Here is a 24924-nt window from a genome sequence, read left to right as displayed (position 1 = left end):
GTATTTACTTTCGCATATGAACTTAAGTGGAGCCTCTTTAACCAAAGCGGAAGTGCGTCAGTGTTTGCCATGATAAGTACTGTCCGAATAGCTCAGTCAGGAAAGTATGCTTCCTATCATGGTTCCTTTAGCATATCCACCTCGCAATGTCCCTTATTGGTGCTAAGGAGCTGTAAGGAATCTCATAATTCTTTGGGTGACAAGGCGTCTAAGCACAGACCACCTCATGGAAATTAACAAAAATGTCCCGAGAGAAGAGAGCGTGCATTTGTAAGTAGCACCATCTACCCTTTCACATTTTACTTGACGTGTAGGTCCTCCATGGACCAGAGGCCTTTGGTCATCTCTGCCTTTGTTATCTACAGCAAATAAGATGCAGTAGATAGTGTAACAGCAAAGTTTTAAATCAAAGGAAGCAATGAAATTACCAGCAGTGATGAGGTGAAATAAATTGTATATAATATGTTAACATTGAAAATTAAACTCTGATTATTTATGAATTTGTGTTGTACACACTGTTTATTTTGCATATAATGCATATACACCCTTTTCTGTAGAAAAAAAAACTCTTCACATTCTTCATAAAATTAAAACAATTTAAATATATAAACAAAATAATTGGCAGTAGGTCAACTCGGTTTGAGACGACAATAACAAGCAATTGGACGGGTTACTGTTAGAACTAGAGTGTGCGTTCATTTTTTGAAGGGACTCGCATCGTCCATGTTCGTTTCCATCGAGTGACTTAGTGAATTACGAGTTAAAGGCTGTCCGAAATCGGCAACGCAATCCGAAGATCCTCTGCACCCCACGATAGAGTTCTTACTGTTGGAACAGGAGCTATAATTAGGACTTGCTGGATGCAGCTCATGTCTTCATGGACCTCGCTCTGTACACTGGTGCACAGTCATGCTGGAAGAGGAAGGGGTCATCTCCAAACTATTCCCACAAATATTGGGAGCCTGGAGTAGTCTAAGATATCTTGGTCTACTGAAGAATTTAGAGTTCCTTTCTCTGGAGCTAAGGGACAAAGCCCAGCTCCTGATAAACAACCTTTGCACACTACAGTCACACAAGTGCCGTTCTCCTGGCAACTGCCCAACCCAGACTCATCAGGTTGCCAGATGGAGACGTACGACGTGTCACTCCACTGCTCTAGAGTCCAGTGGCGGTGTGTTTTACACCGCTGCACCCGACGCTTTGCATCACACTGGTTGATGAATGACTTGGATGCAGCTACTCAGCCATGGAAACCCATTCTATGAAGCTTTCCATGAAGCTCTGTTCATGAGATAATCTGAAGGCCACATGAAGTTTGGAGGTCTGTAGCGATTGACTCTGAAGAAAGATCGCAACCTTACTTCAGAGAGGTCCACGCGCCTCAGCATCCGCTGCCCCTGATTCATCAGTTTACGCGGTCGACCTCTTTGTGGCTTCGTTCCCAATCACTTCCACTTTCTCACAATACCACTGACAGTTGACCAGGGAATTTTTAGAAATGAGGACATTTCGCGACTGGACTGGACGAATGTTGCAGAAACAGTCTCCAAGCCGTGGTGCTGGTTTTCATGCACCTGCAGCCATGCAGGGTTGCCAGATCTGATAGTTTCCAGACCTAATAGAACATAAAACCGCCCCCACTACAAGAAAATAAAAATCTGCCCAAATCTCAACTTCTCTTCATCTCATGTTAAAAGGTTATAACTATTAAGCACAGAAAACAATTTTTTTTAAGTTGAGTGGCTGAACTCTTAAAGCTTCACAGTTGGTAATCCTGTTCAGAAACACTTTTTGTTATACTGGGTAAAATCGTCCTTCCATCCTGAAAGTAGTTAATACATCGTGTATTCACAAAAAGGAGGTTAAAAAAAATCATTCTCTGTGGGAGCTGCAGGTCTGTAAAAACTCTAATCAGTCTCTGCCATTTGGTCCGAATGGAATAGATTTTAAAGAGTTTTGTTCCTGCTCTCACCAATAGACTTAGTATACGCAACCCCCCTCTGTTCCTCAAGTTCCAGGGGAATCCCTTCATCTATTGGTTTTCCCACATACCAATCACTCTGACGCGCTCACGTAACGCCAGTGTGCGTGCTCTTTCCTTCCTAGTTTCCGCTTGCTGGCCGCGCACTTCTCACATTTATGTATCCGGTTAGCTTAGCGGTTAGCCATTCATTGTAGAGTTTTGACTCAGAGTCTCAAGAAGCAAACCGTGTTTTTGTTTATGAGATGAAGGGGAAATGTCTCAGTAGAAAGAAAAAAGACCAGAGTGAATTCGGGAGATTTTTTTTTTTTACATACGATCCCCTTGAAGAGCGGAAGAGTAAGGTAAGACGGTCTTGGGGAAACTTCTGGAGGAAAAAAAATAAATTAATAAAAAAAAAAAGATTAATTAAAATCACTGACTCTTGCTTTAACCCCATTTGGAGCGTTTACAATAGTGACGCTTGATTAGCCGATGACTATTAAACATTGATGCCAGGTCTGACAGATTCTAGAGACATTTCAAAATAAAGGAATTATTCAAATTAGTGCAAGGAAATAGCATGTTATTAAGATGTACAAGTTGTTTACTTTCCTGCCACACAAAAGAATGTTCCTATGAAAACACCAAACGTTGTGAAAAGTTGGACAGAAGCCAAACAAATCTGGAATACCTTGTTTGGATTAAGTGGGTGTGTGAACAAACACCTTTGGCACTATAGATCGTGCTGCCCGGACGGGGCTGGGCCTCAAGTGCTTCTAGATCCTTGCAACACCCCTGGGGTGAGCACTACGTTTTCAGTTTAAAACTGGTTCTTCTCTTTGCTTTTAACCGAAATAAAAACCCACAAAGGATGAATTGACCCCTTGTCCTACTCAGGACTCCCAAGGAGACCCCCCCCCCCCCCCCCACAATGTAAACAGTGACATCACCTGCTGTCAAAGTTCAAAAGTGACACAAACACAACCTGCAGTTAGAACGGGGATGATTGTCCGGTGCATGAAAACAAAGCAGGTCTGGGCAGAATTACAACGCGCATCATTCAGCATATTCTTATAACCGCAGCTCACAGCACGTGCTTTTCTGTCATTCTCTTCACGCGCGTAACCTCCAAAAAACCATAAACGCCAGGACACTTTCTGTTTCTGGCAGTGCCAAACTGATGCGCATTGCATGTGGGTTTCTCTTGAGGACGCGGACAAACGTTGGGGGAAAGCGAGAGCTTCACTGTCCAGCAGGTCTTTACAACTTTCCAGAGAGTCGGCACTCAGAACCAAAACGACCCGTAAAATGAGACTCATTCAAAGTCGGCCCGAGGGAGGCAGTCTGCGGACACTCACCACCGGCCTGTCGTCAGTCCGCTCGGCATCAAAAACAAATCTCCGCAGGAGCTCGGCTCGCCGCTGGGTTGTCTCTGACATAGACTCTGAGTGCCTCACAGCTCCGGAGGAGAAAGTTGACGCTGCCTGCAGCTCGTGTTGCACTGCGTGGGACAACCGCGCGCTGTCCTCTGCGGTGCGTTCAGGTGCTCAGCGGAGTATTGGAATCCGCGGGACTTTCTTTGAAAACCAAACCACCAAGTGGCTCGTGGACACGTAAAAAAAAATTATCTGACAGGAACCTTGCGGGTTGTCAGGAAGATTTAATCAGTTGGTGTAAAGAGCTGAGGCGGTGTGTCTATGTAGAGTTAATCCCAGAATATAAACGGCATCCTGGGGCCCCCTGCTGTCCTCTGGGCCCCTAGCACACAATTGATATGTCACGGGTTAAAGATATGTTGAAGTTTTAAAAATGCAATGCAAACATGACACTGGATTGAAGGTTTATAAAAGAAACAATTTTTTTGTGATGGGAGTGGTTTTCAACAGAAGTTCCATTTTTCGGACTCTGGGAAAATCTTAGTCACACGCAACAAAAGTGGAGGTATATGGGTTACAGCTGGTAGAAAAAAAGTTTGATAATGAATACTCAACTGAATTGCACTTCATAAAATCTGAACTGTCCCTTTAAGGGACCCTCGTCTTTCTAGCTAAGTAGATAAATGCTGAAATAAATAGACAACTTTTGAAGTTCAAGTAAAACCAAGACTTTTCTTTTAGAAAAGGCGTACAGGAGTCATGCATTTAAAACTAATGTGATAAAGAAGTTACTAAGACAATAAAATTAAATTAGAAGTCAGCTGTAAAACGCAGAGATATGCTGATGAGTCATTTACATTTATGTCGTTCTTGAATAAATATTTTCCAGTTTGGCTCTTATCATTTATCAGTAACTGAAATGTTTCCCACAGCACCTAAAAGCAGCATTGTCTCACCTCTGGTTAACAGCGTGAACCAGCAGACAGGAGGACAATAACTGCGGCCCTGCAGAAGCCGGCAGTGTGTTTGAGTGTGTGTCACTGCATTGGAATGTCTGGCAACCACCATTCTCACCGTATCCAGCGGTTTGCTTTATATTCAGCGCGTCCTATACATTGTTCCCTCTGTCATCAATGATTCTTTGCTGCAGAGCTCATTTACTGTAAATGCAAATAGGAGCTCCGCCTTGTATGGGCCAATAGCAGCTGGCCAGTGTCATCAACTATCTAACAGCCCTGGATGTAACTCACACTACCTTCAAACTGGCCATGTGTCTTCTCAACACTATTTCTTCATTTTTATTTCAGCTTTGGAAAAATGGGGGACTGTTTTCTGATTTTCTCCAGCTCCGCTGATGGGAAGTCTGATGCCATCCTGCAGGAATGTGAAACCCTTCCATTCCCCCCCTCTACTCTCCTCCACCCAGGACCATACAAACCTTTGGGAATCCCCTTTTCCTGATTAGAAAAAGGGAAGAGGAGTGGCTCTTCTTTTGCTATCTAGCAATTTTTTGAACATCCCACCACAATATGCCTACAGCTACATACTGAGTGAGCTGCTGCTTTTCACATCTCTCCCCTTTGACAGGACCGTTTATTCGATGCTGCATGTTCCTGAATCTAGACAAGGTGCATCTAAACCTATGGGACATTTTTATAGGACTCCATAAAGACTGATAAAACATCGTGGCTCGCTACGTCACACTCTGGATGGTGCGACGGATGAATTGCTGTGTACCTTGGTTAGATGATTGATATAAAAAGTGTGTAAATAGACAGTAAAGTTATCAGATTTACAGCAGAAGCCCTGCTTTGACTCGTCGGGGTTTGAATACATCTCAGACAACATGAGCTATCAAAAGCAAATGATTGGAATCAGATATAGTGTGTAATTGTGTAGTTTCTTTTAATTATGAAGGTGTTGCTTTTACCACTTGTTGTTTTTACCTGTACAATGTCCTTGAGTGTTTTGAAAGGCGCTCAAATTAAAATGTGTTATGAGATATATTCTGTTTGATCGCAGTCATGTTTCTAAAGAAAAATACAGGTTACATGTAAGTAAAAGCAGTGCAAAAAAAGTATCAAATAACATCTCAGTGTCTATTATTTTCAGGAAAATATGCCTACTTTGTTTTTGTATTCTTAAAATATGCATGTTGTAGATTTTGTTGTACAAAGCAATCAAATACGAGCATTTTTATTTATCTTTGCTTTAATAACTCCTACCTGGCAATGACGCACTTCCTTACAGCTGCATGTTTGGACATGTTCCAGAGATAAACCAAGCTGCGTTTTTCAGTGTTTACTGCTTTAGTAGAACTTCAATATTCCATTTGTCCCCGACAGGACCTGTCTAATTACAAGGAAAACAGCCCAAAGAGGCGGGGAATTCACAGATGAGAATGAGTCATGTGATAGTGACATTACACAAAGGAAGTGATCATTAATCACTAGATGATGTCAGTTGAAACCATCATGAAACCCATAGGTGTAGGTATCTGTTGCTTGAGTCAGCAACCAGACGTTCAGTTTAAACCTGAAAACAGAAATGGATAAAGATGAAAAGCACGAAAACAAAGAGCCAAAAGGAGAAACAGAATCTATGGCTACAGAACACAAATAACCTCTTTAATGTCTACTTTGTGAATGAAAGGTTTTATTAACATCCCTAACCATGTCAGCAGGAGGCAGTAGAGCAAACCTGACGTCTACACTGCTTTTCAAAAGTATCCCTTGAACATTAATCCTATTTTTCCCATACACTTTTTATTGGGGATGTTACAGACCTATACAAAGTGCTGCATTGTGATGAAGTGGAAGACAAAAGAAAAAACATTTACCAAATTAGAATCAAAACCTGAAAAGTGCGGCGTGCCTTTGAATTCAGCCCATGAGAGTCAATCAATCTCATACACCTTCCACCGCTTTACAGCTGTGACTCTCATGGGGTAAGGCTGGACTGAAAGTGGCTGGGAACATCAGTTTCCCAGCCGTGTCATGTTAAATCATTTAGATGTATGGCTGGACTTTGACTTAACATAAATATGCTTCTATCTATTCAATTTCATTGTACCTTTGGGTCTATATTCAGGGTTGTTGTCCTGCAGAGATGTAAACCTCCATGCCTTGGTTAGTGTTCAGTTGCACCATACTCTTTTCATTGCTGGATGAGGGACTGAACAATATTCCTTATATGAGTTGTCTAGATAAAACACTTTCTAGAGCTTTATTTATAATATACATACACATTTTTTGTTTGTTTTTTACTTTAGCTGCTAGGGCTGTATGGTTGTGCAGTTAGTTGCATTGTTGCCTTGCAGCAAGATGGTGGTTGGTTTGAATCCCATCCTTTTCTGCATGAAGTTTGCGTGTTCTCCCCATGCATGCGTGGGTTCTCTCTGGGTAAACGGGCTTCCTCCCAGAGTTAAAGAAAACACGACTGTTAGGCAGATGTCTCAAGTAACTAAGTAAAAATATTTTGCTACTTTACTCAAGTATAAATTTTGGTTATTTATACTTAAGTTGAGTAATTATTTTTTTAGCCTTCTTTTAACTTCTGCTCCTTACATTTTCAAGGGTTGTGGGTGATTACTTCTACTTTAATACTTTAAGTAATTTTATATCCAATAATTTTATACATTTTAGGGCCTCACCTTTACATCACCCACATTATTTTCCCTGAAATGTCCACATTTTCATGCTGCAGTAGTGGCCAGAACTCACTCATGCTGGACAACCATGTGTCTACTTCAATAAACATTTAACCATTTGTGACATCAGAGTTTGATGCGACCCTAACATTGCATAACCAGCAGGAAAAAGTCGTATAGCTTTAATGTTTCTGCCCCCTGCTGTCTGAAAACGCTCATTACATATGCGCAAAGACAACCCTGGAGACACCCCTGAGATTCTCTGCAACCCTTCACATCTTAAGCAGATGTAAGGAATTATTCGATGGGTGAAGATTATGGATGTGTTTAATTTTAATAAAATCTTAGAGCGGATGTCAAAACAAAGCGGAAAAAAAAGACAAACAGCTCATAGTATGATGTTTTGATATAACAAATCCTACCTGAAGGTATACTATACAGAGAAATAATTTTTAATAAAAATACAGCAAATCAGAATCATACCAGATATAAAAGTGGAAAGAAATATTCCAGACTCAAGATGTTTCCTGGTCTTCTAAATTTATCTTGTAGCCAAGTTATTCCTCCTTGAAACAAGTTTTTGCCTTTTCGTTTATTCCATGTGTTGTCATATGAAAAATGTAGGACATTCTACAACAGCCTATGTGTAGTTTTTTTTTTTTTTACTTTTTTTACATGTTGAAAAATTGTAATAATACTGAGAAACTCATGAAACATAAACAACTAAAGAGAATATCTCAATTTTCTGTGAAATGTAATGGAAAAACAAGTTGTGATGAGGAATATATAAAGATACCCAGACATATTACTTATTTTTTAAAGGGAAAAATTATAAACAGGTGTTTTTGCAACATAGTAAAAACATAATTCCTCAACAATTTGCAGGGTGTTTGTCTTGTTTAAATCTCAGACATTAAGTCAGGCGTGTGTCTGATTGTTGATGTGAGAGTGAACATCATAGTTACCTGAAAAGTGTTACTGAGATCTTCAAAAACAAGATCATGGATGGCATGACTCAGTGGAACAACGTTCCTCCAGATGAAAAAAGATACAATGGTGCATTGTCTACAACTAATCCATTGATATACAAAATACAAGTCTGAATACATACATATACACAATAATGTTATTGCTCCCACATAATCTGAACAACTCCTGCATGTTTGGGCTCTGGAAATAGCTTGCTTAGCCTAGCTTTGGTCCAGCTGTCATTTACTGACTCAATTGTTAGGGCCTGTAAGACACTAGAGAGCTCTGCTGAGTTCTAGTGTTCTGCATGATTGGTTGGAAAACACAAATAGCACTTTTAAAATTACCTTTATTCACCAAGATTGTTTACAGGAACAAGGAATTTGATTTCAGTTTCAAGCACTCAAAGCTTGCATAGACCCATCCATCCACTGGTGGGGGGTGGCGAGGGGTGGGGTTGGTGGTGGAGAGGGAGTGTACACCCTGGACAGGTACCAGTCCATCACAGTGTAACACACAGGTCTTAAGAATAAATAAACTTTAGAGGAACTACAATAAAGGATAAAAGGAACAATATCTATAGATTTATGGTTATGTACACCAATTTATGATATAAAGATAAGAATATGCAATATGGTTATTGTGTTTTACAGCAGAGTAGCTGATTACTCAGGCTGTAAGGTGTTCATTGTGTTTGTCAGAGAAATAAGAGACTGTCTTTGTGACAGGTGTTTTTTTTTCCCAACCTGAAAGTAAAAGTCTAAACAGTTTGTGTCCGGGGTGTGTGGGGTCTGCAGAGAGGTCCATTTCCTCACCCCAGACCTGTACAGGTCCTGGATAAAGAGAGGGTCAAGCCTGATGACCCTGTTTGCAGACTTAACTGTTTGTTGCAGTCTGTACCGGTCCTGTTCTGTGGATGAGCCAAATCGACTGTCTCCATGTGTGAGAAGCAGCTCAGGTCCTGAGAAAGGGTGGTTCCTAAGAACTTGAAGTGATCCACAGTAAACAGAGTGCTGTTTAGGATGGTGAGGGGATTGTTCTCCAGAAGTCCATCATCACCCACATGGTCTTGAGATTAAGCTCAAAGGGGTTTTCACCACACCAGTGAAACTGCTGATCTACCTCCTGTCTGAATACAGACTCATCATTCTCCTGGATTGCACCAATGATAGTGGTGTCATCTGCAAACTAGAGCAGTTTTACAGATGGATCCGCTGAGGCGCAGTCATTTGGGTACAGAGAGAAGGGGCGGAGAGAACACACCCCTTGCAACCACCGCACGCCTGTGTCTCTGGTGGGACACTTTACATGCTGTTTGTATTTTGGTAGTATATTTGAAAGATTTGCGGTGTAAAATCCTGAAGAAAAATTTGTGAGTCTGGGACTTTTCTCTATGCCTGTTATCAGCTCAGTGAGCTTTGTCAGTTTCTAATATGCAGGTGTGTGGTGGGATGTAAACATCAGCCAGAACCAACGAGAACTCCCTCTGCAAGTAAAAGGGTTAACGGTTTATTTAAAAATAATATTTCTACAGGTGATGGCTACATGTATTACAACCTACTGTCTTTTTCTCTGGGAACTCCAATGCTGCAGTCCACTCAAACTAGCTTGAAGCCCGGCCTCAGAAATGCAGCGTACAGGATGTATTTCAGAGCTAGCTTTAGGTGAGGGCGCCAAATCAACAACGTCTGAGTGTTTTTGTGCTGATAATTGATTTTATGCCCAATCCAGTTACGCTGACTGGCAAAATATTGACTGAAACACTAGAATCTAGTAACATGGCTATAGGAAAGAATACCAGTGGCAGTTTTTAATATGGAACATATGGACAGTTGCCCACAGTGGCATTAGAAGGGGATACTTGAGCACCAAATATAAAAATGCATCTAATCTATCATTTGTGCACTAAACATAGTTTTTATTACATTTATACAGCTGCAATCAATAGGGAGTGTACAGCCTCGTGTGTCGAGTAGGTGCCCTCTGCTTTCTGCAGGGAATAGGGAGACTAGGTAACAAGCTTTGTGTGGGACAACATTGTACAACTAAGTGTATAACTTCCTGCATTTGAATCAGGTCTGGCAGAAGGATAACTCACCCTGGGCACCATTCATGCAAGAACCACTTCTGCCATTAACACTCAGACATACAAGAAAGCAGCTTTTTGAAATGCTGTCTATAATAGTGACTTACGTACAAGAAGAACAAAAAAAAAAGAAAGAATCACTACAAATCAAAGACACAGACAGTAGGATTCGTAAATTCAAGTGTTTATTATGAAAAAATAATATACTAAAATGATTCTACCACTAGGAAGAAATACATATATTGCAAACAATTTGCTGGTTTACATACAGAAACAGTAAAGGGTTTTTAAAGCTCAGTATAAAACACCCTAAGAACCGCATTACCGGATTTCTTCGTTCAGTTCTTTTATAACATTTTACTAATATAAGTGTTTCCATGTTATCAAATGGTGTTGCATAAGCAACAAATTAAAGAAGATGATTAATAAACTACAATGTTCTGATCTCACAGTTTATGTTGCCATTATAGGAAACCACAGCAAACGAAACAGCAGTCATCTTACATCAACTCTTGAGTCACTCCATTACAGGGCTTTCCGCCTGCATATAGGGAGTTGCATTTCTTGCTAAAATGACTACAAGCAACACATCAATTCTACATATACTTTCCAGTTTTCCTTCCTCGAGAAGGCACACGGGAAAGAAACGGTCACACGTCAGCAAAGACTTGTGCTGAATTGTGCAGACTCAGATTTCAAGGACCTGCGATAGGGATTTTCTGCATAAAGCGACCTATTTGACCGGTACAGTTGTGCTGACACATTTCCCAACAGGTCCCACATAAATAGTTTGCAAAAAAAAAGAAAAAGAAAAACGCTGACGAAGAAACTTTAGGATATTAAGTAGCAGTGAGGTAGCACTAATCTCATCAGCTCTCTTGTTATATTGTGCCAGATTAAACAGTCTAATAAACAATTAAAGCTGCACTCAGATGCTAATAGTCATTGGACTGTACAACAATCTGTGAGATAAGAGTAAGGCTCATGGATAAGACCGGATATTATTCTAGAGATACACAAGGCGACCTTTCAGAATCCAATTAAATAAACCTAATTGCTTGTAGCACTGCTCTACTTTAGTCAAAGGAAATTTGCTTTTATTTTCTGAAAATTTAACTTATCTACACAGAAACAAATGTCACTTACAGCCACAACTTAGCCCAAAGTATTTTAAAAGAATAATAAAATTAAAACATGTTATTATTTTTTTTCAATATTTCTCTTTTTTTAAGCTTTGATGCTTGTTAGAGGCAAAAATGCACATAGATACTATTTATTTAAAGCTTCCCTGTGTTGCAGATGTTTCAGTATTCTAGTACTTGGTGAAGCTATGATGTTATAAAAGTGCCATGTTTAGAATAGATCATTTAAACTGAGAGTAACATCTAAAACACCTGAGCTCCCTCAGATTTGCTGATTAAACTATTAGATGACCTTAAAGTGCGAGCTGACCTGAGAAATACGCTGATGAAAGACCTCAGTGTGGCCTTCGAAAGGAACGAGTATTTTACAGGTAGATTACAGGGTCCTCTAGGCTTATTGGCACTGCTGGCAAAGATGTGGAAAAAGCCTAAAAAATAAACTATTTTTTCATTGTATTATAGCATAATCTCACCTTGAAAACTGTAGCACGTTAAGTTTTACCCCCAGTTTATTTAATTCCAGGGCTAATAACATCCAGCATTTAGAAATAGCTGCATCTAAAAAAAAAAAATAAGGCCAATTGCCACACTTAACGGCACCAGTATCAATCCCAATAAATAAATGTCAATGAAGACTTTTTTTCTCAGGGGTATAGGCTAAATATGACCTGACACAGAGGCCAATTTCTTTCTGCAACTCTTCAAAATAGGAAAGACAAGAGAATATGTCCTTCAGTCCTCTCATTGCAGTGAGATCTTTTTCTACCCCCAATTTGAATAAATTTACTCAAACAAAAATGATTCTCACCAATAAATTACATATATACTCTAATTTTCTAAAATGTTGTTTTGATGATGATTTCAATATGTATTAGGCTCTATAGCTTAGCACAAGTTTCCTACATAAGGCACTTTAATTACAGTACAGAGACGGGGGAAAAAAATAACTGAGTATTATTTAGGTGTAACTATAAAGACCATAAACCTCAGAGGGAATCAGACAGAAAGTTTTCAGGATATTAGTTTTAGCTAAATAACCCCGTCTCGTAGGACAGAAAAGTAAATATAAATGTGCTTAACAGAGTTATTTATTCAGCAGTCTAGTGCAAATCACTGGAAAAATAAATAAATACTAGTATTTTTCTAAGTAGTACGACTCAACAAAAATGGTCCCAGTCAGTCTTTGGCCTACTGTTTAAGTTAGGGGAAAAAAACGGGACGGTGGACGTCTCCTAAACTGTTTCACTCATCTTAAACCAGACTTTAAGGGGTTCCACTCAGGAAGGCGACTTACAGGATATTGCTTTTAAAGACTTTTCTTCTTTTTTATTCCCTGCAGGCATAAGTTCATTTTATGCTAAATGAATGCACACAATAAACTACGCGGGTTGACTCTCAAGAATCAACATGCATAAATATACCAAAAGGTTCTGGGCTTCAATCTATCGCCTCCTGTAAATATGGCCTGCATCTTCGCTCATGTTTCCATTTGTTGCGTACCAAAGTACAGCGTAAACCTCCCAAAAAAAAATCATGAAAGTATAAAAAATGGAAAACTAAATAATAATTTCTCAGACAGAAGTTTGCATACACCCACCATGGTAATTTTAAAGATAAAGCCCATGCTTATGAAGAAGCCCTTGGGGACAGTAACCTGTGACCTTGTGACCACACGGCTGGATTACTTTATTTTACTTTAGTGTCAGCGGGTCTTTAATCACATGGCGCAAAAAGCTGCTGCACGTCTTTTAACCAACCCACACAGAATAGTTTGAGCACATTTGAGTTCACTTCACCGGCTGCCGATCCATTTTAAGATATTTTTATTTGTTTTTTTTAAGTTTTTAAACAGCTTCGCCCCGCTCTACATCTCTGAGCTTTTACAGCCCTTGGTGCCGCCTCGTTCTCTTAAACTGCCTTTTTGTTCTGCCGCTGTATAGGCAGACATCCTCCCTGTCCACTCTTAAATCTCTTAGAAACTTTTTTCTCTTGGGCTTTTAATACTTAGTGGGGTGTTGGTTTTGATTCTACTAGTGTTCTTGCTTTTATCTGAACAGCACTTTGTGTTTGCTTTTTAGTGATTTATAAATAATGTTGGACTGGATGAATGTCAGGAATTTAAGGCTTTTAATTATGTTATTTTTTTAGGGCTGCACAGTGGAGCAGTGGGTAGCGCTGTTGCCTTGCAGCAAGAAGGTTCTGGGTTGAAATCCAACCCTGGGTCTTTCTGCATGGAGTTCACATGTTCTTCCTGTGCATGTGTGGGTTCTCTCCGGGTACTCTGGCTTCCTCCCACAGTCCAAAAACATGACTGTTAGGTTAATTGGTCACTCTAAATTGTCCTTAAGTGTGAGTGTGTGCGTGAATGGTTGTTTGTGTGTGCCCTGTGACAGACTGGCGACATGTCTGGGGTGTACAAAAAATATTTGAGGAAAGGGGCTCAAAACATTTAGGGAAATCTGGTTGGCTTTATGCCTCTGGCCCAATGACCGAGGAGGTAGGCACCAGCCCGCCCTGCAAGGTTAAGCGGGTACAGACAATGGATGGATGGTAGGTTCTATAGCTTTTTGGGCATAGTCAATAAACATAATGGGGTCGACATCCGGGTTTTTCCAGAATCTGAATGCAAGCAGGCCTTATTTTTTAAAAACTCTGCTCCTATGTGTGTTGAGAATCATCGTCCAGTTGGAACGTCCAATTCTATCAAAGTTTCAACGACTTTAACCCAAACTTTAAAGTGCTGATGAAAGAAAATCTGTCAGTAAGTATGTTGAGGAACAAACCAGAGATTTGGGCTTAAGCCTATCATCAAATTGAAGATGTTGGGATACCCGAGTCACTGTCTGCAGTGATTCGGGTATCTGGGGGTTACAAGATGTTGGGGCTTTTTTGTAACTTGCTAAGTGACAATTTATCTAAATAAATGGCGGCGTATGTATGTATTTTGGAGAATTTTAACCATGCAGGGATTAAAGAAAGTCCACAGTAGATTCAAAGTTATGCACCAATATCTTGTTTAGAAACTCCTCAAGTTGCTTCTTGTATATTCATACAACAATGAATACATTTTTCAAATGCATCACTAAAAGTTAATATAAGTTGTGCCTGTGATGAGTGTAAGCAAACTTCTGTTTGGCACCTGGAAATGCAGTACTCCTCTCAGCTCCTGCGAGAGCTGCTATACCACTTCCGAAATGCAACTCCGCTGGTGCTCAACACGACACACAGCGCCCCCCCGAGGCTCCACCAGGTCGGCGCACGGTTAAAGAAAACAAACTGGAAGAAAAAGGCCAGCACCACGTCCACCGTCCGCATCAGGGCCACGGGCCCGGCCTTCTCCAGCTGCAGCGCCTTAGTGAGGAAGGTCTGGCCGGCGATGCCCAGAATAGCTATCAGCATCAGTATCCAGCGATCTCGGCCACAGAACGGGAGTTTCCACTCGCCGAGGATGGACACAGTGATGATGGACTCGATAAGGCCAATGACGGCGTAGTACCACACAGAGAGGTAATAATGGACGCTCTTCCCCATCTTTCGCAGAACAACAAAAGTAAAAGCGGCTCCAATCGCACCTAAAAAAGGAACAGAGTAGGAAGTAAGACTGAGAAAAAATATACTCGTGTTATTCAATTAATAACTTCACATACACTCTCACAGCTCTTCCTAAATACAGGTGCATCATAATACATCAAGTTTTCCACAAAATGTTAATATTATACCAGCCCAACAATGAAAAAAATAATTTTTAATAAAGAAATTTTTTCTTAAGGCCTAAGTAATCATGAAAAAGACTGTCATGCAGACATGCTGGTGAAGATTCTCAGTCATCCAGGTGATGGTCATTCCAAAAAAAAGTAAAACACAAAGCAACTGGACTTGTTTTCCGTAGTTGAAGACGTTTCGCTTCCTATCCAGGAAGCTTTCTCAATTCAATGTTACTCCACATTACTCCAGACTTTTTGAATTGAGAAAGTTTCCGGGAAAGGAAGCGAAACGTCTTCAACTACGGAAAACCAGTCCAGTTGCTTTGTTTTTTACTTTTTTTTTGGAATGTCATGCAGACAGTCAATTGACACCTTTCAAAAGGGGGGGGGGGAATAACTTTAAACAACAGAAAGTTGAGTAGAAGGAAGCAAGACTGATAGAAAAAGGGGCAACAGAAATAGCTGCAGCCTGGTTATGAACCCAAGCCTATTTAAAAGTTGAGGAGTGATCCACAAGACGTGGGCTGCAGCTGGATTCAGTGCTTCTAGAGTCACCGCACACAGACATTTACCGTATACGGGCAACAACTGGATCAAAGAGAATATCACAAGTGTCTTACGTGTGTGTATAGGAGAAAACAGTCTGGTTGTTTTTTCAGCGGCACTAGGTACCTGCTCACACATCAAAAGTACCAACACCTGCTTTAACGCTCATGGTGTGAGTGTGCATGACTGGCCAGTAAATACTGCTGACCTGAAGCCCACAGAGAATCCATGGAGTATAATGGTCCAGAGGAAGATGAGAGACACCAGACCCAACAACGCAGATGACCTGTAGGTCTGTATCAAAGTAACCTGGGCTTTCTGAACGCCTCAATGCTACGCCACACTGATGCAATAATTCTAAAAGAAAAGAGCACTGAGTGCATGTGCAGAACAGTACAAGGAGATACTTTTCATTATGCTGGTTTTTATTAGCTGGGAGCCTTAACAACCAATCTATCTATCTATCTATCTATCTATCTATCTATCTATCTATCTATCTATCTATCTATCTATCTATCTATCTATCTATCTATCTATCTATCTATCTATCTATCTATCTATCTATCTATCTATCTATCTACATATGTAACTCAGTGTGTAACGACTCATTCTAATATATTAGCTCCCCTTTTTTTAAATGAATAAAGCACTTTTTAAGTGATACTTTAACTCTGAGCACTTTCAGCTACTCTTTTTCCACAACAAACCAGCAACGTCTACCTGCTGTCGATGCTACAAATGACGTTTTCCCTTCCAGAAACCCCCTAAAAACCAGGTGAGCTAACGCTGCCGAGGCTCCCATTGAGACTGAGGTGAGCACAGAAGCCTATTTTAGTGAACACAATGGGTCTTTGTCTCTACCCTGCTCCACCTGTGTTTCCGGTTTGAATGCAGGATTGCACTCAAAAGTGAAAAAGGAAGGGAAGAAACTCAAAAACAGATTGCGGGCTTAACTGCCCTACATTTATTGGGTGCCTTTAAAAAGAAAATTAGAGTTATTATTTTTGGGGAACAGCATTATACGCTAGTGCTTGAGATGGTGCTTGCAAATGTCATAGACAGAGAGGATTTGAGCATCTAACAAGGGAGGAAAGGGAACAACGGAGATTAACATGATTTATAGGATTAATAGCGAGCTAAACCTAAGGCCCAGCATTTGACCCTTTTCAGAAGTGTAAGAAAAGGGTCCTCACTACCTTATATTTAAAGCAGCATATGTTTTAACTAGCTAAACAAAGGAGTAACACAAAGAAGCAATTCACCTCCAAAGGCGGCAATAGTTCCCTTGACATGGTTAGTGTAGTTGCCTTCAATGCCGCTGGGATGCTCGCCAAAGAGGAACGGCGGGCGAGCGATGAGGATGACTCCGGTGAGGGTAAACAGAGTGAACACACAGTCCCAGATTGTACATTTCTCTCTGAGGAAGACCCAAGCCAGGAGCGAGGTAAAGACCGGATTGCTTATGGGGGTCAAATTCAGCCGTTTCATGGATGAATGAGAAAGACAACAGCAGAAAATCCGTTTTTACATGAAACTTTGGGCATATTTAATTCAATTTAACTCAGTTCGGATTTTGGCAGCGCTGACCTGAACATGATGACCGTGGCGTCTGCCAGCGGCATCTGCTGAACTGCATAGTAGAGCAGGATCATTGCGTTGGAACCGAGGAAACCCCGAAGCACCAAGTAAATCCGTTTATCCCGGGGACCGAGGAAGCCTATCCTGGAGGAGCAGACACACCAGGACGATGGATGAATGTTAGGTGGAGCAGGATCCACAGAGATGCATGGATACATAAATGACACTGAAAGAAGTTAGCTGGAGATGATTATGGATAATGAGTTAAGACAAACAAAAAAAAAAACAATACAGGGAGTGAAATTATTGGTTGATTAAAAGACAGATGAAAAAAGGGAACTCCACTTGCAGAGTTCATATTTAAGATTTTTTTTTTTTTGACAAGTAGTTTATGTGATTTACTATCTTAGTCAATCATTTCTTTTGAACTAGATTGACGGCATTTAGATTACATTTTGCCCCATAACAAGCACAAACTTTATTGTGCTTTGCTGGGATTTCATGGGATTGTGAAGTGGAAGGAAACTCATACATGGCCTCCATAATGCTTTACAATAAAAAACCTAAAATGTACAGTGTGTGTCCTTATTCAGCGTACCGGGTCAGCCAGGTTGGATTAAGACAGTCTGCCAACATCAATTTTAATGTTTTGCCAATGATTCTCAGCTGGCTTTAGATATGGACTTTAATTGGGCCATTGTAGCTCCGGTTGTTTGCTAAGGATCATAGTCGTAGTGGAAGGTTCATCTTAACCCTAATCTTGAATCCTTTGCTGCTTCTACTGTGGTTTCTTCAAGTATTGTCCTTCCATTTAACTCTAAGGCTGTCCCTGCAGAAGAAAAGCGTTCCCACAGCATTATGCTTCTTCTCGTGTCGCCCCAAAAATTCAATGTTGGTCTCATCTGGCCTGTAACCTATCCTCCACATGGATGCAGAGTCGCTACATGGCTTGTGGCAGACTGCAAATGGGACTTCTTCCGGCCGCTTTTTAGCCACCCTTTTTATAAAACCTGATTTTATATAGACTTATTACACAATGTTTTTCTGAGCTAATGTTCGTAAAAACGCGGGGTAGGAGTGGACCTTCTCCTTACTTGTGGTAGATGAGTAACGGGATGACAAAAAGCATCTGGAAGAAGCAGCGTATGGCGCTGATCTCGATGGAGTGGATATCCTCGATGGTTTTCACCAGCAGGGCGATGATGGAGAACAAAACTGTAGACAGGAAAGCATAGAACAGACCCAGACCGGGACATCTCTTTGGTTTCTCTGGGCCTGGGAAAGAGAGAGGAATAAATATCAGTATGAAGAGAGGAAATATAAAATGTTTTGCCAAAAAAAAAAGGAGTCTTAATATTCCATATGTCATTTTAAAAGTACTTAAATGTATTCTTAATATAGCAGAATGCACATACAAATTCTCAGTTGGCGACAGCAAACAGGCTTAAATCGGAGACAACTGGACTTTCGCTCAGTTCTTTCTGGACACGTTTTGACACCTGTCAGGGAGTCTTTGCCAATTCTGGTGGCCCGCACATGAGCAGAAACCCCCTGTGTGTTTTTTCGAGCTCTTCGAGGCAACCAAAGATCCACCAAACAAACAAACGCTGTGGAGAAATGTCTGTACAAGTTGCCAGGAGAGGATCAAACTGATATGTTTGCAGAGATTACATGTCGGTCTGGGAATAGACGGCCATCTTTCTCAGCTTTTACCTTTCCATTCATGAGTTTCCTTGCTTTTTTTTAAACTTTGTACGCTTGACGTTTCCTATACGTTTTAAAACAAGCGAGACAGTGTAGAAAACTACAAAAGAATGCCACGCTGTTGCAGATCTGCAGAATGTGGTTTGGGCACCGCCTCGCAGCTCGCTATGAGGAAAAAAGAAAAAAAACACATCCTCCATTTGGCAGAATATTTCTTCACCGCTTGTCATTGTCATTCAGAGTTGTTTAATACCCTCTTAGATGTGCAAGTATGGCATATGCATTAATAAAGCCCTCTACTAGATTGAACAGGAGCTTTGAACTGACATGACAGACGTTCCTCCTCATCTGCAGAAGGACAATCTGGCACGTCTGGGTTCAAACAAAAGAAATAGGTTCTCACTGATCTAACTGGACTAAAGTCTTCCTCTCTAGTAAAGTTTACTTTCATTGATGTGCATATGAACAAAAAAATAGAGAACGGAAGAAATTTGCGAACCAGTGTCTCTTTTAATGCAGCGGTGTTGGAGTGCAAAATAAACTATGAGGAAAACTTTTAGCTATATACAGAGATTTTAGTTACTCTATATTCAAATGTTTTAACTTATTTTTTAGTTGGTAAAACTAAAGTGATTTGTCACAGTCACAGGTAGGTATAGGATTTTGTTTTGTAACTTTTTTGTAACTTTTTTATAACCAACAGTTGGTTGCAAGACGCTTGCAGGGATTTTTTTAACGTTTTGTTGCAGTTTTCATCGAACTGCAACAAAACAAACTTGCACAAAACATCTAAGATTCGACATTTCACCGGTTCTCTGTGTAATATTCCCACATTTTTTAATAGGTTTGGGAAATGATACATTTTTATGTATGACAATATATTTTTTTTATATGTCGGATAATTTTTGGTTTAAACTGACAGTGATTATATGATTTTCCCGCAATCATAATTTAGCTAGCTCACATTTATAAAATACTGACTCATATTTATATGATGGCCAAGTCCCAACTGTGACTTAGTATCTCAGGATGATAAGTTACAATGAAGCCTAAAATTATTCCGAGCCCTGGCAGTTTTAGCTTTAGAGAAATGTTTCCTTTTACCAACAGGTTTCTGCTGTGTTGAATTAATTAACGTTTTGAAGCGGCCAGGTCATCAGAGTCCCGACTTGAATCCAACAGAGAATCTGTGACGGGAGCTAAAGATCAGGATGATGGCACTGAGGTCCTTCCTCAAACAGCTGGAGGTAGGTACCAAAAATAAAGGATCAAAACACCCATAGAAATACACAAAAAGATGCCCTCTGACTGCTGTATTGCATAAAAAAGATGTTCCCATTAATTACTGAGAAGGATATAAGTAACTTGGCATGCCCATATTTTAACAAAATGCGTAAAAAGCTGATATTTGTCTTTCAAAATTAATACTGCTAAGTTTTTTTAATTACCTGTTGAGAGATACCTGTTGCATTTCATCTGTGAAAATAATCTTCTAGTTGAATGGACAGGCTGTTTATATCTAAATCAGGCAGGGAAATTAATCATTTGGGGCTTAACTAAATCAAAATTTTGAAATAGCCTACTATATCATAATTATGGGACTGCATGATGAGAAATCATACTGCTGACTTAGTAAATTAGGAGAAAGTATACACTGTACTGTAGATATAGTTATGGAGCACCTAAAGGGACATTGAAGGGAAATAATGATTAAAAAAAACCTTTCTTGTGTGCACCAGATACTTTCTGCACGAAAAAATATCTGGTTAGAACCAGAAAGTATCTGGTGCACACAAGAAAGTTTTTCTTTAATCATTATTTCCCTTTAATGTCCCTTTAGGGGCTCAGTATAAAGCATATTACAATTATGAAATTATTTGAAAAGTCATAATTATGTGCTGGCATTTCATGAGTATGAGATGGGTAACTTTTTTGCATGATGTTTTATGTCTTATAGGTTTAGCTGGTTTAGTCTGGTGTTTTTGGTCCTCATCTATTCTGCCACTGGCGACCTAAATGCAGCATATTTAGTAGTTTTGGTCATATTTATTTGTGCTACACTGTTCTTTTTTAAATACATAAATGAAGTTAAAAACCTACTATAAATGAAAAAAAGAAAATCCCACAAGCCAATATAATGACGAAGTATTGCATGATTTGCTTTGCCATTTCATCATTTTCATTTGTCAAGCTCATAACTTCCCTTCGGTAACCTGTAACGCTGACTTACAGCAGCTTGTCATATTTCTGAGACGGCAAAGTAATTATTATGACATAGAAAATTAAAACCACAGCTCCTTTTCCATTGCACTGACCTTACTCATTACCTGGGATTTTGAAAGCAATCTGCACATTGTGACGCAACTTTAGCAAAGCAGTGTCAATTCCTCAGGTGCACATTTCGCCGAATAACAATGTCCTGGTCTGGGGGTGGAACTTTTCAGAGTACCCAGGGATCATAGAGGGGCGGGTTCAAAGCGGATTGTTCAACTGAAAGCGCCAGTGGCGGTAGAAATCGGCAAAAACTGTGACTAAAGTTTGACATATTACACTTTTTGTGACACAAATTAAACTTTTACAAAACTTTTAGGCAATAATGTAACTGTGTAACACTCAAATATCTGCTTGGTTTATCAAGATATTGCACAACTGTAAAAGTGCTTAAATGTTCTAGATGCTTACAGCCAGCTCAACTCAGTCTAGAAGGCAGTCTAGAATCGCTTTATCCAGAGAGAACGCCTGGATCTCGTTTCTAAACTCCCGCTGGCTTTCACCAACGAGTGGAAGCCAAACAGATATATTTCAGTGACATAATTCAGTCAGAGAACATCTAACGGTTCATATTCTGATTTATTTCAGTGCTTTTTTTTTTTACTGTGAAAATCAGTTTGACTGAGATTAAAGTTAAGCTTGACAGCTCAGTGCTTCATACTGTAACGTTTGACAGACGTCACGAATAGGTAAGGCTGGCGATGCCTTTGATTTCTTATTACCGCCACCCACTGCACTGGAGGTGTAGTGCAGTTTCCTTCACAACTTTATCATATATCATTAGGCTGGTTTAAATAAATTGTCTATGGTCTTTCAGACCAGTGGAAAAAAAGAAGAAGAAAAAAAAACCTCCAACCCATTGTTAAAATTTGCCTTTTGTGGTTAATTGTGTTTAAAGCTATATTAGTCATTTACTTGTTATTAACTCTGTTGGAATTGATATTAGACAAATACTTATTAGTCTGTGTGAAGTGTTAGCATTCATTTTATGATATTTCATGGAGACGTCCATTGCATTCAGTATTGTAATCTTTTCTAGGAATGTAGGAATGTTCAAGGACTTCTCTCTAACTGTAGGTCTGTCTCAATTAGATACATGCCTGAGACCAACACACACACACACACACACGCGCGCGCGCGCACACACACACACACACACACACACACACACACACACACACACACATTCCGTGTAAGTGCAAACCTACTTGCCAATAAACTTGTTTCTGATTCTGATTCTATTTGCATAGAGCCAATTAGATGATGTTGCGTCCCTAAGTCCAGCGTATTGTACGGAGTGCTTGGCCCAAGAAGATTAATATGCGTTGTATTCTGATGACAATGCTTTTTCTGCGGATAGAAAAAGCGGATAGAGTCAATTTTGCCTTGTTGTACAACTGTATATGTGGCAAAAATAAATTTGACTTTAGCTTCTGAGAACGTAAGACTCTTGACTCCTTTCCTCGGGCTGCCAACAACAACAACAACCAAAAAAGTAGGTAATAGATAAAGCTAAAAGTCTGTAAATTCCTGTACCTTTGGTGGAAATGGTGCTTTTGATAGTATCTCATAATTATGAAATACCCAAGTCATATCATAATTATGATACCTAAATCAAACCTAGGAAGAGATGTCAAAAGATAACTAGCTCACAATTCCAATTTATGACATATAATCGTTCAATTTAGCTATATCATGTTATGACTACCATGTTATAATTATTAAGCTTAATGCTAAATCATGACAGAGTCAAGTCAATTTTTTTTTTATATATATATTTTTTTTTGTGGTTGTTCTTATTATGGCAGAGATGTGTTTCCGTACCTCCAACCTCTTTAGGGATGATGGAAAATTAAGAGGGCTTACAGCAGCCTAATTGACAGGAAGGCCCCATACTTAGCAACCGAGCCGCTGCTATTTCAACCATGACTAATGAAAGCAGAAGAAATATGCTGCTGAAGTGGAAAATTTAGAGGCAACGTCTCTGAGAGCGAAATGAGAACGAAAATATAAAGAACTAAATGGAGTTCAATGAGACATATGATAATAATAATACAATAACAATAATAATAATAACAATAATAATCATAATAATTATTATTATTGTTATTGTTATGATTATTATTATTATACATTGCAAAGTGCAGCTGTTAAATGGGCTTTTAGAACACACGTGCTAGATCCTTATCGCTAATAAATGACGCAACACCGTTGTATAACGTAAAACTACGCAGGAAGTCACTGATTGGCTGTTCTTCCTGTAAACGCTGCCTCTTCTTTTCGACACCTACCAGCTCCCAGAGTGACAGTGTGGAAAAGTTTAGGACTGTAGGAGTCGACCATACCGTCGGGTGTTTTTACTTCTCCGGAGGATGCCGTCTTCTCGCCCCGCGCGCAAAACGCCGGCAGGCACAGCAGCGTCTCCTTCTCGCCGCCTTCCCGTAACTTCCCGCTTCCTGTCGACCCTCGCGCCTCTTCAGCATCTCCATCCTTAGTTCGCAGGTGAACCGTCTCCTCTGTCAGCCCGTCGTCGTCGTCGTCCCGTTCGCCTTCCTCTTGGTCGCCGTGGAAGCGACTGTCGTTGTCGTGGCTGACAGCTCTGTGAAACGCCACGGACACGCCGTCCTCCTCCACGGCTAAAGCCCGTTCCGGCGTGTAGTGATTGCACTCGCCCATGGTGGTGGTGGTGGTGGTGGTGGGATGTGACGGCCGAGCGGCAGCATGCCTCGGTGAGAGCGCTGTCCCGACGTCTGCGCGTGTGTGTCCGTCCTGAGAGACTGGCAACGCAAGGTTAATCACTAACCTTGGTGTCAAGCTGCCATGCCGTGTTTGTTTTTACCCACAGGGGGGCAGAAGTGAATCCGAACCGGTCCTGCTTGGTGGGACGTGTTGCCCAACTCTTCACGCCCTCCCTCCCCTCCCCTTTCTCACCGCTTGTCTCACTTCTCATGCATTTTAGAAGACAAAAAATTCACGTGGAGCACATTTATGTAAATTTAATGAACACAGCCAGCGCTAAACCCAGTTATGCAAATCAGTTTTGACCTAAATCATTGCCCCTATTACTATTTTTTCTAACATAATATTTTTAAACAATGTAGCAGAAACTAGCTTCATGTATTCATCTACATAAGAATCTACCTATATATTATTAATTGATCTGCTCATCATAAGCGTCTAATGTTATGGTCTGTCAGAACATCTCAGATGGCCTCATTGTACTTCTTTGTTTTGCATAAATATTTCCTGAAAACATAAATGTTGTTAAAAATTACATGGGTTACATCCTACCACGCTACGACAACTTAAAAGCGCGTATAAATATGTTATCTTTACAAAATATGCAGGTAACTCAAACATTTAAACGTGATGATTTGCAACATTTTCGATAAGTACTACTAGATATCTTCTTATTTCTGTACAATTGCTTTCAAAATAAGACACTCTGTATTCCTGTAACTGCGCTTTGATTTGTAATGCCTCCTTTTATCAAAATACCTTATATGTTAAACGTGGCATGAATATTGTAATTGGGGGTAAGTTCTTATAAGTTCTTGGAACTTATAACCAACTCCTTTTGAGCGCTACTAACATGCCTTAACATCTCAATGTAAATCTTGGTTGTATTGTTGCTCAAAGAAATTGAAAATAAAAAAATAAACTTATGATTCCCATTAATATAGCAGTGCACTATTTAATCAGCCAGATATCAAAAATTGTACAAATTTGTCTTGATCCACCTTAATCTGCATTCACCAGATTAAATAAAAAAAACAACTTCTACTCATTAAATGTTTCAAAACGAAGAACTCATGCTGTATCTTATGACCGTGTCAACCAATAGCACATACGTTAATGTGTATTTTCCCCCTTTAAGTTTAATAAAGATTAAATAAAGTTTGGGGAAAATTAGAATTAGAAAAGAAAATTGAATGA

General features: G+C 39.9%; 2 protein-coding genes across 7 annotated transcripts in view; both read right to left on the bottom strand.

Moving 5' to 3' along the window:
* The window catches only part of plce1 (phospholipase C, epsilon 1), a 124160-nt gene extending 120711 nt beyond the window's left edge, over positions 1-3449 (bottom strand). For 4 of the 6 annotated variants that reach the window (XM_036141808.1, XM_036141809.1, XM_036141811.1 and 1 more), the window contains exon 1: positions 3322-3448. The gene's annotated coding sequence lies outside the window, so the exon portion shown is untranslated. Of the gene's footprint in view, positions 1-3321 lie in introns of all 6 variants that reach the window. The other 2 variants (XM_036141807.1, XM_036141812.1) reach the window with 1 other exon arrangement.
* A 10161-nt stretch (positions 3450-13610) lies between these two features.
* slc35g1 (solute carrier family 35 member G1) lies at positions 13611-24703 on the bottom strand. The gene is made up of 5 exons (XM_012881240.3): positions 23334-24703; positions 18108-18288; positions 17023-17157; positions 16698-16894; positions 13611-14757 (listed from the first exon to the last, which is right to left on the bottom strand). The coding sequence occupies exons 1-5, from the start codon at positions 23662-23664 to the stop codon at positions 14345-14347; spliced, it is 1257 nt and encodes a 418-aa protein (XP_012736694.2). The 5' UTR covers positions 23665-24703; the 3' UTR covers positions 13611-14344.
* Positions 24704-24924: the final 221 nt, after the last annotated feature.

This window comes from Fundulus heteroclitus, chromosome 10 (genome assembly GCF_011125445.2).
Source record: "Fundulus heteroclitus isolate FHET01 chromosome 10, MU-UCD_Fhet_4.1, whole genome shotgun sequence".
NCBI lineage: Eukaryota > Metazoa > Chordata > Actinopteri > Cyprinodontiformes > Fundulidae > Fundulus > Fundulus heteroclitus.
Note: the sequence above shows the minus strand (reverse complement) of the source record. Positions and strands in the feature narration are given on the sequence as shown.